This window comes from Bos javanicus, chromosome 3 (assembly GCF_032452875.1).
Source record: "Bos javanicus breed banteng chromosome 3, ARS-OSU_banteng_1.0, whole genome shotgun sequence".
Lineage (NCBI taxonomy): Eukaryota > Metazoa > Chordata > Mammalia > Artiodactyla > Bovidae > Bos > Bos javanicus.
Window position 1 is genome coordinate 107,370,480 of NC_083870.1, and position 19,531 is coordinate 107,390,010.

The 19,531-nt window shown below is 41.2% G+C and overlaps 1 protein-coding gene across 1 annotated transcript; it reads left to right on the plus strand.

The window, feature by feature from the left end:
* The first annotated feature begins 2,891 nt into the window (after positions 1–2,891).
* RRAGC (Ras related GTP binding C) lies at positions 2,892–19,330 on the plus strand. The gene is made up of 7 exons (XM_061412442.1): positions 2,892–3,235; positions 4,971–5,174; positions 6,130–6,329; positions 8,812–8,926; positions 10,437–10,579; positions 12,298–12,446; positions 16,429–19,330. Exons 1-7 carry the CDS (start codon positions 2,999–3,001, stop codon positions 16,578–16,580), a joined length of 1,200 nt encoding a protein of 399 aa, XP_061268426.1. The 5' UTR covers positions 2,892–2,998; the 3' UTR covers positions 16,581–19,330.
* The last annotated feature ends 201 nt before the right edge of the window (positions 19,331–19,531 follow it).

The following is a 19,531-nucleotide window of genomic DNA, read 5'->3' on the forward strand; positions in this document are numbered from 1 at the left end:
GCAGAAGCCTCAGCACCTGCTGGAAGCTGTGACCAAGCCAATTATAAGGGCATCTTAATCAGTCACAGTGGCAGGAATGTGGCAGTGGTCTGTCTCTTCCAGTCACAGGTTTGTTTTTGTAGGGGAATCAGATATGGCTGGAAGAACATTTACTTGAATTGGTTTATCTTTTACCAGTTTGAGTGCCTCCTACAGGGACAGCAGTGGGCTGAGTATTATAAAGATGAATGACTTGAAGTTAACTATAAGACATGTATATAATCACAATGTGGGATAGGATGTGCTAAGAACGATAATAATAAAACATGGCCTCCTGGGGGGTTTTGGAAGAGAGGGAGACATGGCTTCTTTAAGCAGTTGGTGTCATAGTCCCTTTGTGGACAGGCAAGTAGAAATTTTTTCTGGCAGCCAACCCTTATTTGCTTTTTTCCCTAATGAGACTGGTATTAATATTTATGTAAATCAGATGATTGTCTCCTGTACCATTCTTTTGAAAAAAGGCAACCTGTGAGTTGGATAATCAGACTCTTGGGGGGAACTGACATGCTTACACTGCTGTATCAGTCAGTGCTATGTAAGAATTCAGGGTGAGCCTGGCCTCTGCAGGTCCTCTTCAACATTTCTATCAAGGATCTGGATGAAGACAGTGTACATGATGCTCAATGGAGTAAAAAAAGGATCCGATCTGTTCAGTTCCTGCTGTTCCAGCTGCCTTATCTGTAAAATGTAGATTTCATATCTTGCCTATCTCACAAGGTGTTCTAAGGATTAAATTAAATATAATGGATGTAAAAAGTACCTTGCAAATTGTAAAGGACTACATATGGGTCAGATGGTAGTAATGCTAATTCTCTAATTGCCACAGAGTTGGAGAGGCTGGTTGGTAGACTATATTGAGATGAGCTTGAAAATGATTCACAACTTGGGAGTGCCTAAACTTCACGACCTAAATGAAAAAGCTGAAATATCAAGTCTTACATTGAGGTTAAAAATGCAGCTGCACAAGTTTAGGCACTTAGGGATTGCTGACAAAGTACTGGTTCCAGTGACTGTTAGTGTGAACCACTTATAGTCTGTACATTTTTTTAAAAAATTCCATTCTGGAAAGCATTAACAGAAATACTGTCCAGGTGCTAAACAATCACCCTGAAGGCTCTACTTGTCTTTACTGTAGGTGTCAGACATTTGATGGATGTTGACAAGCTCAACTGCATATAAATGTGGAGAGTACATTTGAAACCACAAAGCTGTATTGTCCAACATGGTGGCCGCTAGCCACATCTGGCAAGTAAAATTAAAAATTCAGTTCCTGAGTCACACTAAAAGCAATTTAAGTGCTCAATCCACACTGGCTACTATGTTGAGCAGTATAGATGTGGAACATTTCTGTGATCACACGAAGTGCTATTGGACATTACAGTAGAAGGCCTGGCTAAAGTATGTTTAATGTGGAACAGAAGACTGGGTAATGAAGACTGTAATCCAATATCTGAGGTGCTGTCATAAAAAAGATGACCACTGCTAATAGATTGTGGTGTATAAGCTCCAAGGAGTGTGATTTTTGGCCTGAATAAGAGACTTCTATGCCAAATTTTACTACAGTGGAATTGTTTGCCTATTGAGATAGTGAGCTCTCTTCCCTGGGCTCTACTGAAATGTATGCTGCAAGTCTTTCATGCAGCGTCAGAAACGCTATACAGTGGATTCTTTTTAGGTGAGAGGTTGCACTAGATGACCTCTAAGGATGTCCTAGCTTTAACTTCAAGATTCAGACAAAACCAACTTCTAGATTTGCATACCTGCTTTCCCTTCATAATCAAGAAAGTTTCCTTGAAAGATCAGTACCACCACCCATGTCCCCGTTAAGAGAAGGACCTTTTTTGGTTAAATTTCCAATTCTAAAGCCTCCCTGTGAAGAGTAAAATTCTTCTAGTTTTCCCATATTTTGGTGACAAGCATTTGTTCTGGTCAGCTTTCATTATTAATTCCTTTGGTCTCTGATCTGAAGGAGATCGCACAAGATGCAATGTTCCACGGGGTGATGGAATTACTAAAGAAATAGATACTGGGTGGGGAGGAAAGAGGAGTCAGATCCTGGTAAGTGTGAAACAGTAGCAGTATTCATTGTCAGTGATTTGCTGAAGAAAGAGGGTAAAACATTCTAGCTTGCTGGCATTTGCTTTCCCATCAGGGTCCAGCTACCTGCTAGAACAAACTATCTCACCGATGACTCTGCCTTGTTTGAGGTTTTGCCCTCACTCTGGCTAGCTTCTCCTCTCTACCTTTGAACATCCCAACCAATGCCATCCTTCCAGACCTGTTCAGACGCCAGCTCCTTAGAGATGCTTTCACCCACCCTTGCCGAGCATTTTTATCTGCACCTCTGACCTTCCCACTTCCTATCTCATACAGAAGCTACTTACTCAGAGGTCCGATTTCCATTAACCTTGGGGCAACTTGAGGGCAGGCAGGATCCAAGGTAGTTCCAGTTTTGTGCCCCTTGTGCCCCAGGACTTCGCGGGCATCAGTAAGTATTGGTTGGGCAAGCACAATAGTAGGAGGAGGACAATCAATTCTCCCAAGTGCCCAGAGAGCGCCACTCATTGCGTTGGCCTCTGGAGTCCCGAGGAAGGCAGGAGAACGGTGAGCAGCAAGGCGCGTGGCTGAGTCGGACCGAAGTGCGGGCTGGGGCGGAGGGCAGAGGGCTCGGCCTGGCCACCCTCCTCGTGACTCCTCCTCCCCCCTCCACGGCTCCGAGTCAGGTGATTCCGGGCACGTGACGGGCACCACCTACCTTGCTGCTCCCGAGTGGCAGCTCAGGCGACCAATGAGGGGCTGGGCTCGGGCGGGGAGCCTATGAGAGCCGGGCGCCGGGGGGCGGGCCTCACAGCGGCGGCGGCTGCCGGGGGCGGCGGCGGCGGCGGCGGACTGGGGAGGCGGCGGCCTGGCTTGGCCTGGCCTGGCCTGTCAGGGCGCGGGCGGCGGCGGCTCCGGCACCATGTCCCTGCAGTACGGGGCGGAGGAGACGCCCCTCGCCGGCAGTTACGGCGCGGCGGATTCGTTCCCGAAGGATTTCGGCTACGGCGTGGAGGAGGAGGAAGAGGAGGCGGCAGCCGCGGGCGGCGGGGTTGGGGCGGGGGCCGGAGGAGGCTGTGGCCCGGGGGGCGCTGACAGCTCCAAGCCGAGGATTCTGCTCATGGGCCTCCGGCGCAGCGGCAAGTCCTCCATCCAGAAGGTGAGTGGGGCCGTTCGGGCCCTCTGCCCCTCCCCCTCCCTCCCCTCCCCGGGGGCGCCGGGGGCCAGCCGGGAGGGGAGGCCCTGAGGAGGGCGGCGGCCGAGGTGGCCGGCTGGATTGTCCCAGCGCGCTTTCTCTTCTCCTCTGGGAAGCAGAGCCCGGGCGCGGTCCGCGCCGGGACCCCGATCTCGGAGTCCACGCCCAGGTCAGCCGAGGCCGAGTGGATCCCCGCGCTCCCCGAGTGGCCGGAGCGAGGCAGGTGCCCGTGGCCTCACCTCCTGGGACCTCACTTCCTGGGACCCAGCCCCCGTGCCATTCACGAAACTGAGACTTGCTCCCCGGTTCTAACTCGGAGAACTTTCCCACACTGCCTCCCCGACCGCGGTTGTGTGTGTGCCTCTTAACTTCAGGTGACCTGAGTTTGCAGGGCTTCCCAGGTGAGCCCCAGGGAGCAGCGTCAGAAAGAGTTGTGACTAACTCCTTGGCCTTTGTAATGCCTGCTCTTGTTACTAGTACGAAGGAGACTTCACTGTGACATTCCTTAGTGGGAATGGGGGCTGTTCTTCCACCAGTTTTAGTACTTTTAGTCCGGTGAGTATAATTAGTAGTGATTTCCCTTCTGTGTGTGTGTGGCTACAAAAGTCTTGAGACCTGGAGAATATTTACAGACCTTTGTACGTGTGCTTTCACTTGGGAAATGGCAGGAGAGGATGGAGGGCTATTCGCTTTTTTAGTAAGGGAGAATAGAGGCAGGGTTGACGACCTCCATCAGCCATTCCTCTTAAACACAAGGTGAGCTGGTGATAAAATGCCAGATACCTGGCTTTTTGCTCTTTTCATTCTGTGGCAGAGATCTCTCCAAAATAAATCTCTGTGTGATATTCTGTAGACATGATGATTTTAAAAAGTAGCCTTCCAAATTTACGGGATTACTGTGTTTTATTATCTTTTCACCGTTACAGCAAAATCGGAGTACACTGATGGCAGGTTTTTAGCAAACTGGTTTTGATTCGTTATAGTGTTACTCACCGTCTAAACCTCAGGAATAACTATCCATTTTTCTCATCCAGCGAGTAGAGAGAGGGAAATTCCTTGTGTGTTGGAATTGTGTGGATTGTGATAATTGTGATTCTTAACAATTGCGTTTACCTTTTTTTTTTCCATGGGAACTGTCTTTTCCTTGTCAAGTCCCATTCTTCCCCTCCTCACAAATATTCCTTCTCTACCAATATGCCTTTTCCTATTTGGTATAATTTGCTTTTGTTTTATTTCTTCCACAAGACTGCAAACCCATGAAGGACAGGGTCCAGTCAGTTTCTTTTCTGATTATTCGTTAGAACCTGATGTGGGCATTCTGATAAATTTTCAATGAACAAAACTTTTTAAACTTTAGCTATAAATTTTCATAATCTTAGAGCAGATTTTGGCTGAATTTATACAATGGGGAGGAAAAAAAACTGAGGAGAGACATTGCTACTGCTAGTATTGTATACAGACAGAGAAAATAGAAAAGTTTTAGCTTTTCTGGGTGATTTGGTTTTAGTAATTTGGTGTTTTCTGTTGTGTTACAAGTTAGAGGAGAGTGAGTACCAATGGATACACCATTCACTTTTCATCTCTTTTAAAATTTTTGCTGTAGGGTCACATTCTTTATGTTAATTCCAGGTGGAGTTTTTGTACTTATTTTAAATAAAAAGTGGAATAGTCATTAAATTGTCTTTTTTTATTTTAACAGGTGGTGTTTCATAAAATGTCACCCAATGAGACTCTCTTTTTGGAAAGTACCAACAAGATTTACAAAGATGACATTTCTAATAGCTCCTTTGTGAATTTCCAAATATGGGATTTTCCTGGGCAAATGGACTTTTTTGACCCAACTTTTGACTACGAGATGATCTTCAGGGGAACAGGAGCATTGATATATGTCATTGATGCACAGGTAGTTGGAAATGATGATGTTTACTTTTCTTCTCTGAAGGCGAAACATGTAGGAACAAAGAAAAGTTGTTTATCTTGTCATGTGCTTCTTGCAGCTTGTTTCTTTGCCACTAGATTTCCTAACTGAGAGATGTGCCTGCAGAGGTGCTTTAGGAGCAGGCATGCCTTTGTGCAAGGACAGAATATGACATGACTAGGAGATAGGGTTTATATCTCTGAGTTCTAGTTAATGAGCAGTGTTCCATTTTTGTTAATAGTAGATACTACTGTATTTTTATTAACTGTTGTAATGTCACCCACTGAAAAAGTCTTTATCAGTGTGCCTGTAATGAGGAATGTGAGAACTGAGTCAGTAAATATTAAATGAATAGTTTCTTTAGTTGTCCAAATTCAATTTAGCTCAGCTAGCACTTATTGAGGGCTTAGCATGTGGCAGACACTCAGATAAATGGGACATGTCTTTATCCTTAAGAATCTTAATTTTTTTTCTAAGCTTAAGCATTAGCTAGGAATGAGTTCTGAGGTACAGACTCTGTTATGAGTGCGTTCATACATATGACCTAATTTGATTTCTTCGTCACAGTGCTGTAAGGTAGGTATTGTAATTACAATTCTATGGCTGAGTAAACTGAGATCACAGAATTTAAGCAACCTGCTTAAAGTCACACATCTAATAAATGGCAGAGCTGGGATTACTTAAAAAGTTTTTTATTGGGAATAAGTGTCCATTTTCCATTTCCTTTTCTTATCAGTATTAAAAATTACAAGCATTAACTTGGTAGTTGAATTCTTAACAAGAGAGATTGAAGATCTATTTAGTGCTATAAGTTAATGTAGTTGTTTGAATACTTATGAATGATTAGGGTAATATATATTCTGTGGTTGGGGAAAGAGGTGGTTTGAGGCTTTCCTAACATAAGATTTCTTTTTAAAAAATATTTTGTTCTGACTTACAGGATGACTACATGGAGGCTTTAACAAGACTTCACATTACTGTTTCTAAAGCCTACAAAGTTAACCCAGACATGAATTTTGAGGTTTTTATTCACAAAGTTGATGGTCTGTCTGATGATCACAAAATAGAAACACAGAGGGACATTCATCAAAGGGCCAATGATGACCTTGCAGATGCTGGGCTAGAAAAACTCCACCTTAGGTAACAACCTGTGTGTTTGATATGGGAGCCCTGAAAAGTGTGTAAATGTATTCCCATCTCTGTCATTACAAACACGTAGCTCTCTGTTACTGGTATACCCTTCCCAAATGTGTAATGTTTTTGATTTCTGTTGAATTCAAACAGTTTTGGGAGCCTGATGTTACTGAGAAGTTACTTCCCCTGCTTTTTTGCATTTTCCCAGAGGTTGAAGTCAGGCGAGGTCTGTTTCTGTAGGTGTGTTTACAAATTCATCTCAAGAGACTGGAGTCAGGCTGTTTCCTCATGGCATTAAATCTGCTTTGGGATTCCCCCCTCTTGGTTTTTTTTTTTTTTTTTCCCCTCTCCTTGCCTCAGTTTGAGGAATCTCACATTTGTTGTAGAACTCTGTAGCTTGATCTTTCACAGTATCTCTCTCAGTAGGAAGAGCCTTTTAAAGAGGGCACATTTTAAGTTTGGATTCTAATGTTTCTTGTTTATGTTTTTTAAAACACTTTATGCTTTTATAAACCTCTAAAAATTGGGTGAAGTGATTGTATCCATTAAATCTGCTTAGGGTTGCTATCAAGTTAAAGAACTGCTGATTCATAATTCTCATTGCAAAATTAATATTAAAGAACACCTACTAGATAAACTCAGTGGTTTGTATGCTTGTATTTTAAAAATATGTGAGAATTATTTTCTGCATCCTTTTTTATGGTTTAGGTAGAAATGAGTAATAAAAAGTACCCAAGAAAATGTTCTTTTGATGGTACAAACAACTTAAAGGGGAAGCAGCAGAGAGACAACCGTAGCTATTTCCTTATCCTTGGTCTGTTATAATGACTTCCCTCTAGGCTCAAGCCAACCCCCATCCTTACCCTAATATTCCCTAGGGCCTCCGGCTATAAGATCTTTCTGTTACTCTCCTAAGAAACCACATAGACAAGTCCCATTCACCTTTAGCCTGGATTAAAATATGTACAAGTAATTCATGCTTTTAAAAAAATTCAGCAGTATTTGTAGGAGAAAGTGAAAGTATCTTCCAATAAAATTCCTCAGTCTTATTTTTCTGCAATGAATGATGGGTTTTAAGCCATGATTGTCCTGTGTTCTCCAGGACCCGTAAGAACACTTCTGATCCTCTTAGCACCATGTCTGTCCCTTTCCAGAGCACCCACCTCAGTGGTACACACTGTCCCTTTCTCCAGTTCTCTGTGGGGCCCTGGGCCTTGTTAACAGCATTAAACTTTACTAACAGACCTATGGATGAGGTTCTTTTAATTTCCAGTTTCCAGAAACTCAGCTTCCTAGAATGCCCTGTGCCTTGGGAGGTTCTTCCTGTCGCCATCCATCTCCAAACCTCACAGTTCCTGCAGGACCTTCTTACATTGCTAACCTAAAATATTCCTTTACCTTCGTGCCTGTGGGGGGATAATCTTGGTCTTACCTCTTCCATTGTTCTAACATCTAGATTAGAGCCCCATCTAAGTTAGGTTCTTAGGTGTAGTCTTTGAAAGTATCTTTGAATTTTGATAAAAAGTGTGATATAAACAGTTCTGTGTCTCTGACTTTGTTATCTGTGTTTGTAATTACATAATGGATAGAGCTGTGTAACTAAGAGTATACTTCATGAGTGAAAAAGCAGGTACAGTTGACCACACTGTTTAAATTGTTAAAAGCCTCTCTCTCAAGTATGTGTTTTGTTAAATCTACAAATTTACTTCTTTGTGTATCCTTTTAGGCCTCCAGATAGCTGTCCCTTCTCTCTCGAGCTCCTGCTCTCATCTTCCTTAGCATGTTATTTACATAAATTCTAAGTGCCAGTTTTATTCATTTGTTTACTCAACAAATATTCACGGATACTCTACAGGGCAGTGGGCACGCAGCTGTGAGCAAGGCTGACAGCCTTTATTCTCATGGAGCTTACGTTCTGATGAATGAGACAGCTCAAAGGCACATAAATAAACGTATAGTGTAATTTTAAGTACTCATCAGTGCTATGCAGAAAAACAAAGGGGGAAGAGGTTGAAAGCAAAGGGCACAGGACTACCATTTTAGGTGGGATCAGAAAGGAACTTTCTGAGGAGGTAACATTTTATTAGAAACCTGTATTGTATTCTTATTTAATAAATGTCAATAAATGTCACCTATCTACTCTGAGCTTTCTCTTGGTTTTTTTGTCAGTTGTGGGCTTAAGAAACCAAGCTTTTTGGATCAGATTGCACGGACTTAGGTGAATGTTCAGGTTTCCGCATCTGAAAATGTTTTCCTAGTACTACCTCAGTTGCCCTCTGTGTAAATGTATTAAAGGGATGGAGAGCTATAAGCCAGGTGGGGAAATTGCTTTTGTCATCTTGAGTGAGGGAGATGGTGCACAAAGTAGGCTTTATTTGAACTTACTGAAATGAAATGTGAAGAAACTTAAAATTTTATGTATTGTGATAATTGTTGTTGGACTTTTAAGATATTTTTCAAATTAATCAAACTGTGTTGTGTCTTTCAGCTTTTATTTGACTAGTATCTATGACCATTCAATATTTGAAGCCTTTAGTAAGGTGGTGCAGAAACTTATCCCACAGCTACCGACCTTGGAAAACCTATTAAATATCTTTATATCAGTAAGTGTGCTATTTAATTCAGTGTTGTTTCTGGTTTTTGTTGAATATATTTGTATTATCAAATTCTCCAAAAAATGCCTTGAATTAATCTGAGTCAAATTTAAAGACAACACAGTTAAATATTAAATAAATAATCAGATCAGATCAGTCGCTCAGTCGTGTCCGACTCTTTGGAACCCCATGAATCGCAGCACGCCAGGCCTCCCTGTCCATCACCAACTCCCAGAGTTCACTCAGACTCACGTGCATCGAATCAGTGATGCCATCCAGCCATCTCATCCTCTGTCATCCCCTTCTCCTCCTGCCCCCAATCCCTCCCAGCATCAGAGTCTTTTCCAATGAGCCAACTCTTCGCATGAGGTGGCCAAAGTACTGGAGTTTCAACTTTAGCATCATTCCTTCCAAAGAAATCCCAGGGCTGATCTCCTTCAGAATGGACTGGTTGGATCTGCTTGCAGTCCAAGGGACTCTCGAGAGTCTTCTCCAACACCACAGTTCAAAAGCATCAATTCTTCGGTGCTCAGCCTTCTTCACAGTCCAACTCTCACATCCATACATGACCACAGGAAAAACCATAGCCTTGACTAGATGAACCTTTGTTGGCAAAGTAATGTCTCTGCTTTTCAATATGCTATCTAGGTTGGTTATAACTTTCCTTCCAAGGAGTAAGCGTCTTTTAATTTAATAAATAATAGAAACATTTAAAACATGGTTTGAGTTATTTTCTGAAATTTTCCTTAATACTTTTTTTGTCTTAAAAGGCTCTGATGAAAAATTTTCTTATGCTTTTCTTAATTAAAAATATCTTTGTGATCTCTTTTCCTGAAGGAAGAGTAGAAAGTGGGATATACTGGGTGTTGGGAATTAGACTTAGTTTAATCTCTGCTTTATTGAAGGTCACATTGAAAAATTGATCCTTGTTAACTGTAATCTCAGTGTCATATTTCACATTTCTTATTTTGAGGATTCAGCTTAATTAAAAAGGATATTCTTCCCATCAGTTTAGCATTCAGCGACTGTGTTTTCCAAACACTGCTTTGAAGGACTCAGTGTGTAGTGATCCCCAGTTCTTTAGGCTTTTGCACTATGCTGGATGTTGATGTGAAACATTGTTTGCTGAGTGCCACATCAAACCTTTCTGGTAGCAGGATCATTTGAATCAGAGATTGATTACTGTCAAGAAAAGGATCATCAGAAATGTAGCATGGCTTGATTTTAGGAGGATTTTGTTTGTTTTATGGTGGTATCTTAGAAAATAATTCATTTAAGTAAAGAGGACGAAAGAAGAACAAATTTGAGTGTGCTATTATGTCAGTAAATCAAGAGCAGAGAAACATTTTGACTTTTCTTCTTTGGATAAGAAAAGTGTCTCCTAAACAAAGTACTGTTTACTCTTGGTATTGGGTTGTATTGTTAAAAATGTTCTTGGATGTTAATGATTCAGGATCTTTGATAAGTTTACAAATTGTGATTCTTTAAAAAATGAACACTTGACTTTGTTTTTTTCAAGAATTCAGGTATTGAAAAAGCTTTTCTCTTCGATGTTGTCAGCAAAATCTACATTGCAACAGACAGTTCTCCTGTGGATATGCAGTCATATGAACTTTGCTGTGACATGATTGATGTTGTAATTGATGTGTCTTGTATATATGGGTAAGTTGTGTTTGTATATATTTTTGTAAGATCTCAGACAAGTGGAAAACCACCAGTTTGACTTGTTAGGGGGATTAATTTCTGAGGCATCTAGCAAGTACTGTATGAAGTAGAACTGACCATAGTGCTTCAGTTTGGAGCATAATTTCTCTGTGAGTGGACTGCTGGGTCTTACTCTTTCCGAGTGGATGGACAAGAGCAGTTGAAAAGGTGTGACTAGTGCCAGACTTAATTATCAGTGAAAGTTTCACCTGCTTTAATTTGGGCGGTTTATACTGTGTCTTCTCACTACTGCGACTTCTCACTACTGTTAGATCAATAAACTAGACTAATTTATTGAAAACACTGAATAACAAGAGTATGTACTGGTTCCTAATTTGATTTAGGCTCTGTGGAACTGAGGAGTCCTTAATCTTTCAGAGAGCACAGAAACAAGGAATGTTTGACCTACACGTCTCAGTTTCTAAGAAGTCTCTAAAATATAAACTCTTCTTTTATTTAAATTCACCACACTTTATACAGAAATTTGTAAAGAAATGGTTTTGTAGAATAGTCCAGAAGACAAGTGAAAACCTTGGTGGATTTACTAATAATTATTTCAAAAGCCAGTGACCTCTGCGCCTCTAATAGTGATGGTTCATCTTGTATATTAATGTCAGCCCTCCCAAGCACTGTCCTGATGCTCTGACATTACCTTTGCTTTTTGATGCTCTGACATTACCTTTGCTTTTTGATGCCTCTGTCCTTGATCTGTTGTTCCTCTGTGTTCCACCTAGTCTAAATCCCTCTTTCATCTCTCTGTCCCTACCTGGCACCTTGGTCTTTCTGCCTCACTTGTCAGTGTCTTTCTCTAGCTGCCTCGGGGTAGGGAATGCATTTGTCTTAGCTCTTCTTTACCTGTCTATTCTTGTTTTCTATTCCTGTCAGTTTTGTGACTACATGCTTGCCTTTGTTTTTATTCTTTCCCCAGAGAAGAAGTAATTTTGTCTGTAGGTCATGCAGAAAAGTTTCATGTTCCTGTTCCTAGTTTTAAAAAGAGATGAATAGAGTGTATTTTTTATAATTAAAGAATCAAATTTAGTTGTAAATTTTATTTTCAGTATAAGACACATTGTAAACTACATTACACATGATAAAGTATATTATAAAAAAGAAAAGAAACAGCCATTACTTCATTATTATTAACCCGTGTGTGAAACTTGGTATGCTTTATTGAAGTTCAGTTTGTTGCTTACTTGGCTCTTGATTTGTGTTTTTTGAAGGGGGACTCCATGTAATTCTGACAATCTAATCTGATAAATGAAATAGCTTTCAGACCCTGTAAGGCTCACTTTGCAGGCATCAGGATTCCACAGTATCTTTGATAGACCGTATTTACTTTAGTTTTTGTACTTACTCCTTTTTCCCTACTCACAGTTTTCATATTTCAGGTCCTTCTTTATTTGCGGAGGGTGTCAGCACTGATTAGTGTGAAGTAAAAATTAGAAGTCTGCTGTCTTCCATGCTTCCTAGGTCAACAAGGTGGTGTGAGCACATGGAATGATTATGCAGCAGGGGCTGGGCACCCACAGCTAAACACAGCTTCTGTTCCACTGTGGTCGAGCCAGCCTTTTTTCTCAAAAGACATTTAGGAAACTGGGTAGAAAGACTTGTTGTGCAAATGTGACAGAATGCCGAGTTGGGAAACCTATAATGAACAATACTTTGTTTTAAAACAGGCTAAAGGAAGATGGAAGTGGAAGTGCTTATGACAAAGAGTCCATGGCCATCATCAAGCTGAATAATACAACTGTCCTGTATTTAAAGGAGGTGACTAAATTTTTGGCACTGGTTTGCATCCTTAGGGAAGAAAGTTTTGAAAGAAAAGGTAATGACATTTTAAAAACTGTCTTTATATAAAGGTCTTTGTCATAATTTCTTAGGTTCTGGAAAACAAGAGAAAACATTGTTGCAGTGTTAGAGGATTTACCAGTTGGTTTGATCCCCTGGAGAAGGGCGTGGCAACCCACTCTAGTATTCTTGCCTGGAGAATTCCATGGACAGAGGAGCCTTGCAGACTACAGTCTGTGGGGTCACAAAGAATTGGACATGACTGAGGGACTAACACTTTCACTTGCATGACGTTTTCAACTACTTCTGTGCCTTTCCCTCCATGTACAGTCCATGCTTTCTCCTGCCTTCTTTTGGTCTTTTGTTTTTAAATCACATTTTTTATTCCAGCCTCTGATTTCACATCCTTCTGTTACCTGTCTGCCTGCATTTGGCTTCCACCTGCACCAGTCTCCTGAGGTGGTTTGAGACGTCACCGGGTCACCTTCTTGCCACATTTGGTGGCCTTTCCTCTTCAGCCTTCCCAAGCATGTGACCGTGTCATCCCGTCCTCCTTCACGCCCTCTTCTCTCTGCTTTCCCAAAGCAGAGCTCTTTGGGTTCTTTTGTGTGTCTGTTTCTCTGACCACCTGTTTCTTCTAATTTTTCTTTTTCTCAGTTCTGAGAGCCCTTCAGAGCCGCGGCTTCTGGCTCACTTCTTCACTTATTCTTCTGGTCAGCACATCACATCTATGACTTCAGTTAATCTCTGTGTAGTTGACGGAAAAATTCACCTCTCCAGCTCTGACTTGGGCCTGTTTCCATCCCATATTTGAAGCTGTTAGTAAGGCATCTTTACTTAAATATTTATCTTTCCATGATGTCAAAAACCGATGAATATTTTCCCCATTGTTTCGTGACTCATGGCTACTCTACTTCTGTTACTAGTTATGCCATTTTCCTGGTGTCCACACTTAGCTGTGTGCAGTCTGGTAATCGTGTGGTGTAATTGCTTCCGAGGCCCTTGCACAGCATCTCACAGAGGGTATTCTTTGTTCTCCTTTTCCCATTCTTTTCTGTGGTTTTCATTGAATCTTCACCAACTCTTTAACATTTTCTTGTGGAACTTTCTAGGGTGTCCTATCCATTTCCACTGTTGGTATCTCCAGTCCAAGTCCTCACCCATCCAGGCCTAAGGTGCTGCATTCAACATATATATTGAGGGCTCAGTCTGTATCGTCCTTTATTCTCAAGGCAGACTAGTTTTCAGAATATTCCTTTCATCGTGTTATTTAACTACTCAAGGGTCTATAGTAGCTCTGTTACTCATGCAACAAGTTCCTTCTCTTCTGTCTGGGTTTGTGATATTAATTAATATTGAATGAGTTAATATTTCACTGATGCTTATATTAATGAAATATTTTAGATATACAAAGTTTTTTTGATAAAACAAAAATGTATATATTCCCCTTTGAGCTTAAGATCTGAAACATGACCAATACATATTTGTCTTTTGTGTATTTCTCAGTTGAAACCCTCTCTTGTGCTCTGTTGAATGTAGTGTTTTCTTTTTCCTGTGTCTGAATTAGTCTTTACTTCTTATCTTTCCTTAAACTATATAGGGTGTTATATATCTTTGTGTAAACCATGTCAAAATGTAAGTCATCTTCTGCAGCTTGCTTGTTTCTCTTCATTCAAGATTGGTTTTGAGGTTTATCCATATTAATAGCATGTTGCTTCAGTTCATTCTTTGTCACTGTGGAGTGTGTATATCACAGTTTATATTCTTTTTACTGTATGTTTAGATGATTTTTAAGATTACAAATAGTTTTGCAAGAAATTAATGAACAAGTTTGCCTTTGCACATAGGGAGAATTTCTCTAGAATAGGAAGTATTTAGGAGTGGAATTTATGGAGGGCATATGTGTTCAGTTTTATTGTTGTTGTTCAGTCAGTTGCCCAGTCCGACTCTTTGTGACTCCATGGACTGCAGCCCCCCAGGCCTGTGTATCCCTCACCATCTCCCAAAATTTTCCCAAGGTCATGTCCCCTGCTCAAGTTCATGTCAGTTTTATTAGGGATTATTGAATTGCTCTCCAAAGTGGCTTTATCGTTTTCACCCCAGACAGAGCTTTGTGGGAGTTTCTGTCACTTCATGTCCTTGCTAATGTTTGATGATGTCAGATTGTTCAGTTGTTGTCAGTCTGGTAGGTGCGAAATGATGTCTCATTAGGGTCTCGTTTTTATTTCTCTAATTACTGGTTGGAGCAAGCATCTTTTTCATTGCAGGTGCTCTTTCATGTCTGTTTAGGCTTCTCTAGTAATTTATTTGTTCCTATGCTTTTATCTTTTTTGTGCCTCTTAGGAGTTTCTTATCTTTTTCCATTCTAATCTTTAAAAATTTTTAAAAACTTTTGGTTCCTGGAAATTTTCAAGTAAACACAAAAGTTGAGCAGCTCAGCGATTCCATGTACCTGTCCCTGCTTTCACAGTCATGAACACATGGTCAGTCTTGTTTCCTGTATATCTTCATTTTTTTTTTTAATCCTTTGTTGTGGAAAGTGTCACACATAAAAGAGGAGAGAAAATAATGTAAGGAAGCCCTTCGTATCTATCACCCAGATTGAACAACTATCAAAATCATAGCCATTTTTATTTCATCTCTGTACCTTTTCTCCTATTGGGTGATTTTGAAGCAAATCTCTGACATCAAATCATTTTGTCTTATAGAGATTCCAGCAGGTATCTCTAAGCAGTAGTGCTGTTTTTAAAGCGTAATGGTATTACCATTAATAGATGTTAAAAGAAAAAAAAATTAACAATGATTTCATATCATCATCACATATCCACACATTGTTCAGGCTTCCTTGATTGTCAGTTTAATTTTACCATTTGTGGAGAACTCAGTTTTAATGTAGTTGAAGTTATCAAAACCTTTATTTTTCTCTGAATCTGAAGGAACTCCTTATTTTGACTCGAACCTGCTTCTTCAGCCGCCATTCCCAGTACTTCTCCCAAGAATTGTCTGCTCCCATCTCCAGTCAGACCAGCTTCTTTCCTGTCTTCACCTGTGTGCTGTGTTCTCAGTGCAAACGCCCTGCTATTTTCTTGTGATTTTGCTCCTCTTTCCTGCCTATTTAAATCTTGCCCGTATCCTCAGAGTCTTGTCTGTGCCCTGCAGTTTTCTTGGCTGCTTTTGCCTTGCACTTGACCCTTCCACCTTTGGGCTGCTTCCGCATCTGTAGTCGCTTCGGTTTGTTTCTTGGTTTGTTGTCTTTCTGTCCCGGTGTCCTCGAGGACCAGTGCTTCTCTTTCAGCTCTGCTGTTCTCAGTACTGGCTACTAGTTTCAGGTTCTTCTCGTGATGTGGAAGGACTTCTGGATCTCCAGCAATCTCCCTCAAATTCTGGGCACTAAGGAGGATTGGGGGAGGAACAGGGAGGTCTTCCTTTTAAGGAGACTCCATGCAGGTCTTACACACTTGCACTTTTCTTGGTGGCCGGAATTGGTCATATGTCCATACGCACCTGCAAGGAACCCTTTGACTAAAATCTGATTTGGAAGCCAGTTCATAAGCAGAAAAGGACAGAGTTGCCCTCCTTCCCCTCTGAGGTGGGGGAGCTGGCTTCCTGAGGCTCTGCCCTAGGGGCCTTCCTGATCCCTCCCATCCCCATGGCTCTACTAAGCAGTTTGCACAACTCTTGTTCCAACTGTTTCCTTCAGCTTTTCTTTGCCTGCCCCAGAGACTTGTAAAAGGAAAAACTTGATGTATCGAAAGTATTTTACTTTCACTTTAGAGTTCATTGTAAATTTTCTTAGCAAATTTGTCTTCCTAATTGCTTTTTTATTTACTCTCTTCATTCCCAGGCCCAGAGGTAATCAGTGTTAACAACTTGGGCATATGTTTTATCATGCTTCCATTGTAGAGAATTTCTCAATTGGATATATGTTTTAAAATACATACCAATTATTTCTTTCCGTCACCAAATGTTTCCTAACAGATAGTTGCAGGGTGCCTGATCTTCCTTTTTCTCTCCTGCAGGTTTAATAGACTATAACTTCCATTGTTTCCGAAAAGCCATTCATGAGGTTTTTGAGGTGGGTGTGACTTCTCACAGGAGCTGTAGTCACCAGACCAGTGCCCCCAGCCTGAAAGCGTTGACACACAACGGCACGCCACGAAACGCCATCTAGCCTGGACGCCAGCAATCGGGGCTCTGTGCCAGCTTATTCTTCACTCCAGGGTCAGGTGCCATGTGCTACAGGACATAGGAGTTGCCGCTTGTGGGAACCTGGTGCCTGTCCCACTAGAGACAAGGGGTAGAGTTTCTCATTTGGATGCAAACACCTTCAGCCAGTGGTGTGCAACTGAAGCTACTATTTCTTTAAAAAAAAAAAAAAGGCAAAAAAGAATTCCAGAGACCACAGAAGTGTGTGTCTTTCTCCTCTTGGGGGCCCTACTTTAAGTAGTTGGGACATCTTGGACCTGGAGATAACAGCCCTTAACCCGTCCTTACCAGGGGATGTCTCCATCAAATACCAGTTGAAAATAATAGAAAGAACTGAATTTTTATATGCTTCACTTAGATTTTCATTTGAGTAGTCTCTAAAAATCCTGCCTCGCTTAAGTTCTAACACTGCCTCTCAGATTTCAGTTTTGGACCTTGCACACCTCAGACCTTCTAAACGCATTTGCTTGCTAACTCGGAAGACACGTGGTCTGACTGCAGCAAGAAGGGACATTCCTGTATTTGTTTCTGAAGAAATGAGAAAATTTTATGCTGCATAAAGTCGAGAGCAAGTCTCCAACAGTGGCTGCTGCGTTCGTTCCCTCAGAAGTGTTGAGGAACAAACTTTTGAGACAGAAGATTTTTGCACCTGTGTTTTGGATACCAGATACCTGGGTTCCTTCCCTCGCATTTGATAAATGATTCTGATCACTGTTTTGAAAAAAAAAAAAAAGGGAATTAAAAAAGTTGTTTTCCCCACAATCTCTTCCTCCTCTTAGGAGGAAAACTCATCATGTCATTGAAATATTTAGCTCATTTTTCTTTAAACTTGATAGCAGTCTCCACATACCTTTTTTCTCAGCTGGTGAGAGTCTTTTAAGAAGTGCTGTGTTGTTGACCCTGAATGACCCGGAGGCACTGGTGGACTGCCCTGGGGCTTGAAGAGCGTACGGCACCACGACGTGTCGGTGAACGTGCTTCGTCTCCAGTGTCCAGACACCCGGTGTCAACTGTGGTACTTTCTTCACCCAGGATATTGATTTATAATTGGTTGTTGTTTGTTGAAAGTTGATACCCTTTCCACTGACTTAAACTTATACGTTACTTTTACTCCACACGCCCAGTTGTCATATATCCGAAGCCACTGGACCACTTGAGTACATAAGTGCCACTGTCAATGAAGTGTGTGTATTCAGGTCTGTAAACCCAACTGTGTGACTTGAGTGCTTCCTGCAGGTGATTCTGACTGTTGAGTATTTACATGGACCATGGTGATATCCAAAAGAAAAATGCTTTTATATTTATAGGTTATTTCATTGAACTATATAAAATGGGTATCAATAAATGTATTTACTCCAGAATCAGTTTTTTATTTGCATAAGATATGGAGGGTTGGGGCAACGAAACATTGGCTCTTCCCACTCTGATTTTATTATACATTTCTTCTTTTGCTGCCTCATATGGTTAAGATACTGTATGTTTCAGGACTTAAACTTCTGTCCTGGTGCAGGAATTCCATGCCTTGTGTCCAGGCATCTCTCTCTCACCCATTTCTGTTTAGGAGATCTAAACATAGGTAGAAATGGGTCTTTTGGTTGTAGTCTTTTTGTGGTGGTTCATGGTGGGGACTATCCAGGGCCTCACATAATTGATGTACGATATCTAAGCCAGGAAGCGTGTAAAGGAATGAGTTAAGTAGAACACATTTTACAAAATATGTATTGATTGCAGTTTAGTTTTCATTTCTTCCAGTTTCTGAGATACTCATTATTGACCCTTAAATGTCTCTTCTGCTTATACAGTTAGGTTGGATCTCAACTGGTTGGGGAAAATATGTATATTAGGAGGGAGGGAGGTAGAGGTTGAAAGATCTTTAATTTTGTGATTGGGCTATTTAAAAAAAATGGAAATCACAAAAACAAGTTAAAACAAAAAGCCCTTAAAGTACTATCTAATCCTATACCATTTTCAAATTATGGAGACTGAAATCCAGAGGAGTAAAGAGCCCTGTCTAGGGTAATAGATGGCATGACCATTGTAACTTTAAATCCAGGGTACTGTTGAGAGTGAAAGGGATGTCGTTAATAACTACGCCAGAGCAACAGGTGTGTACTCTGCTGTTCGGGGCAAGCCAGGTAGCAGCTCAGTCACAGAGCTAGTTAGAGCCGAAGGGGCGCCTGTGCTCCAGACCTGGCAGCCCTGTGCTGCCTGCCTGCATCTCCAGCCTCAGGCTCCTGTTGACCCAATGGAGATAATGCCTCAAGAGGGACACGGGTGCCCATAAAATTTTTTTTTCTACTACTGTGGGAAGTTATAAATTCAGGGAGTGATAAGGAGAAAAAGTGGAAAATGGTGAAACAGACTCAGGAAAAAGGAAACAAAAGTCAGAAAAGGATTTGCCTGAAATGTTTTGTATCTCCATGGATGTTTATATGCACCAGGCTACCTCAGAGAGCTGGCAGACATGGTGGAAGAATACCTTGATCATCTTTTGCAGCAGGGTGTTGGAACTGTTTCACATAACACTGTCTCTCCTGTTCACACACATTCATACATACATGTGCATATATGTACACAGACACACTTATGTAATAATGTCTCAATAACCGAATGTTCAAGGTATTTGAAATTGTATATATTTCCCTCCTACATTTAGGATTCTGTGTGTACACACAGAAACAAATGACTTGAAAGATAAAATTATGATTGTCACAAGCTTAATGTGTGTGATTCGTGGGCTTTGTTAAGGTTCTGTATCGGTCCTGTTTTGTTTTGCAAATGCTGACAGCTCTTAGAGTTATATGCAGAAGAGGTTAATTAATGAATATTGTTATTTTTCATCTAAGCTACCAAAGTAACTTGAAACATTCCTCCTTTGTTTCCCAGAGACCTTGAAGGAACAGAGTCTTCCAAGGG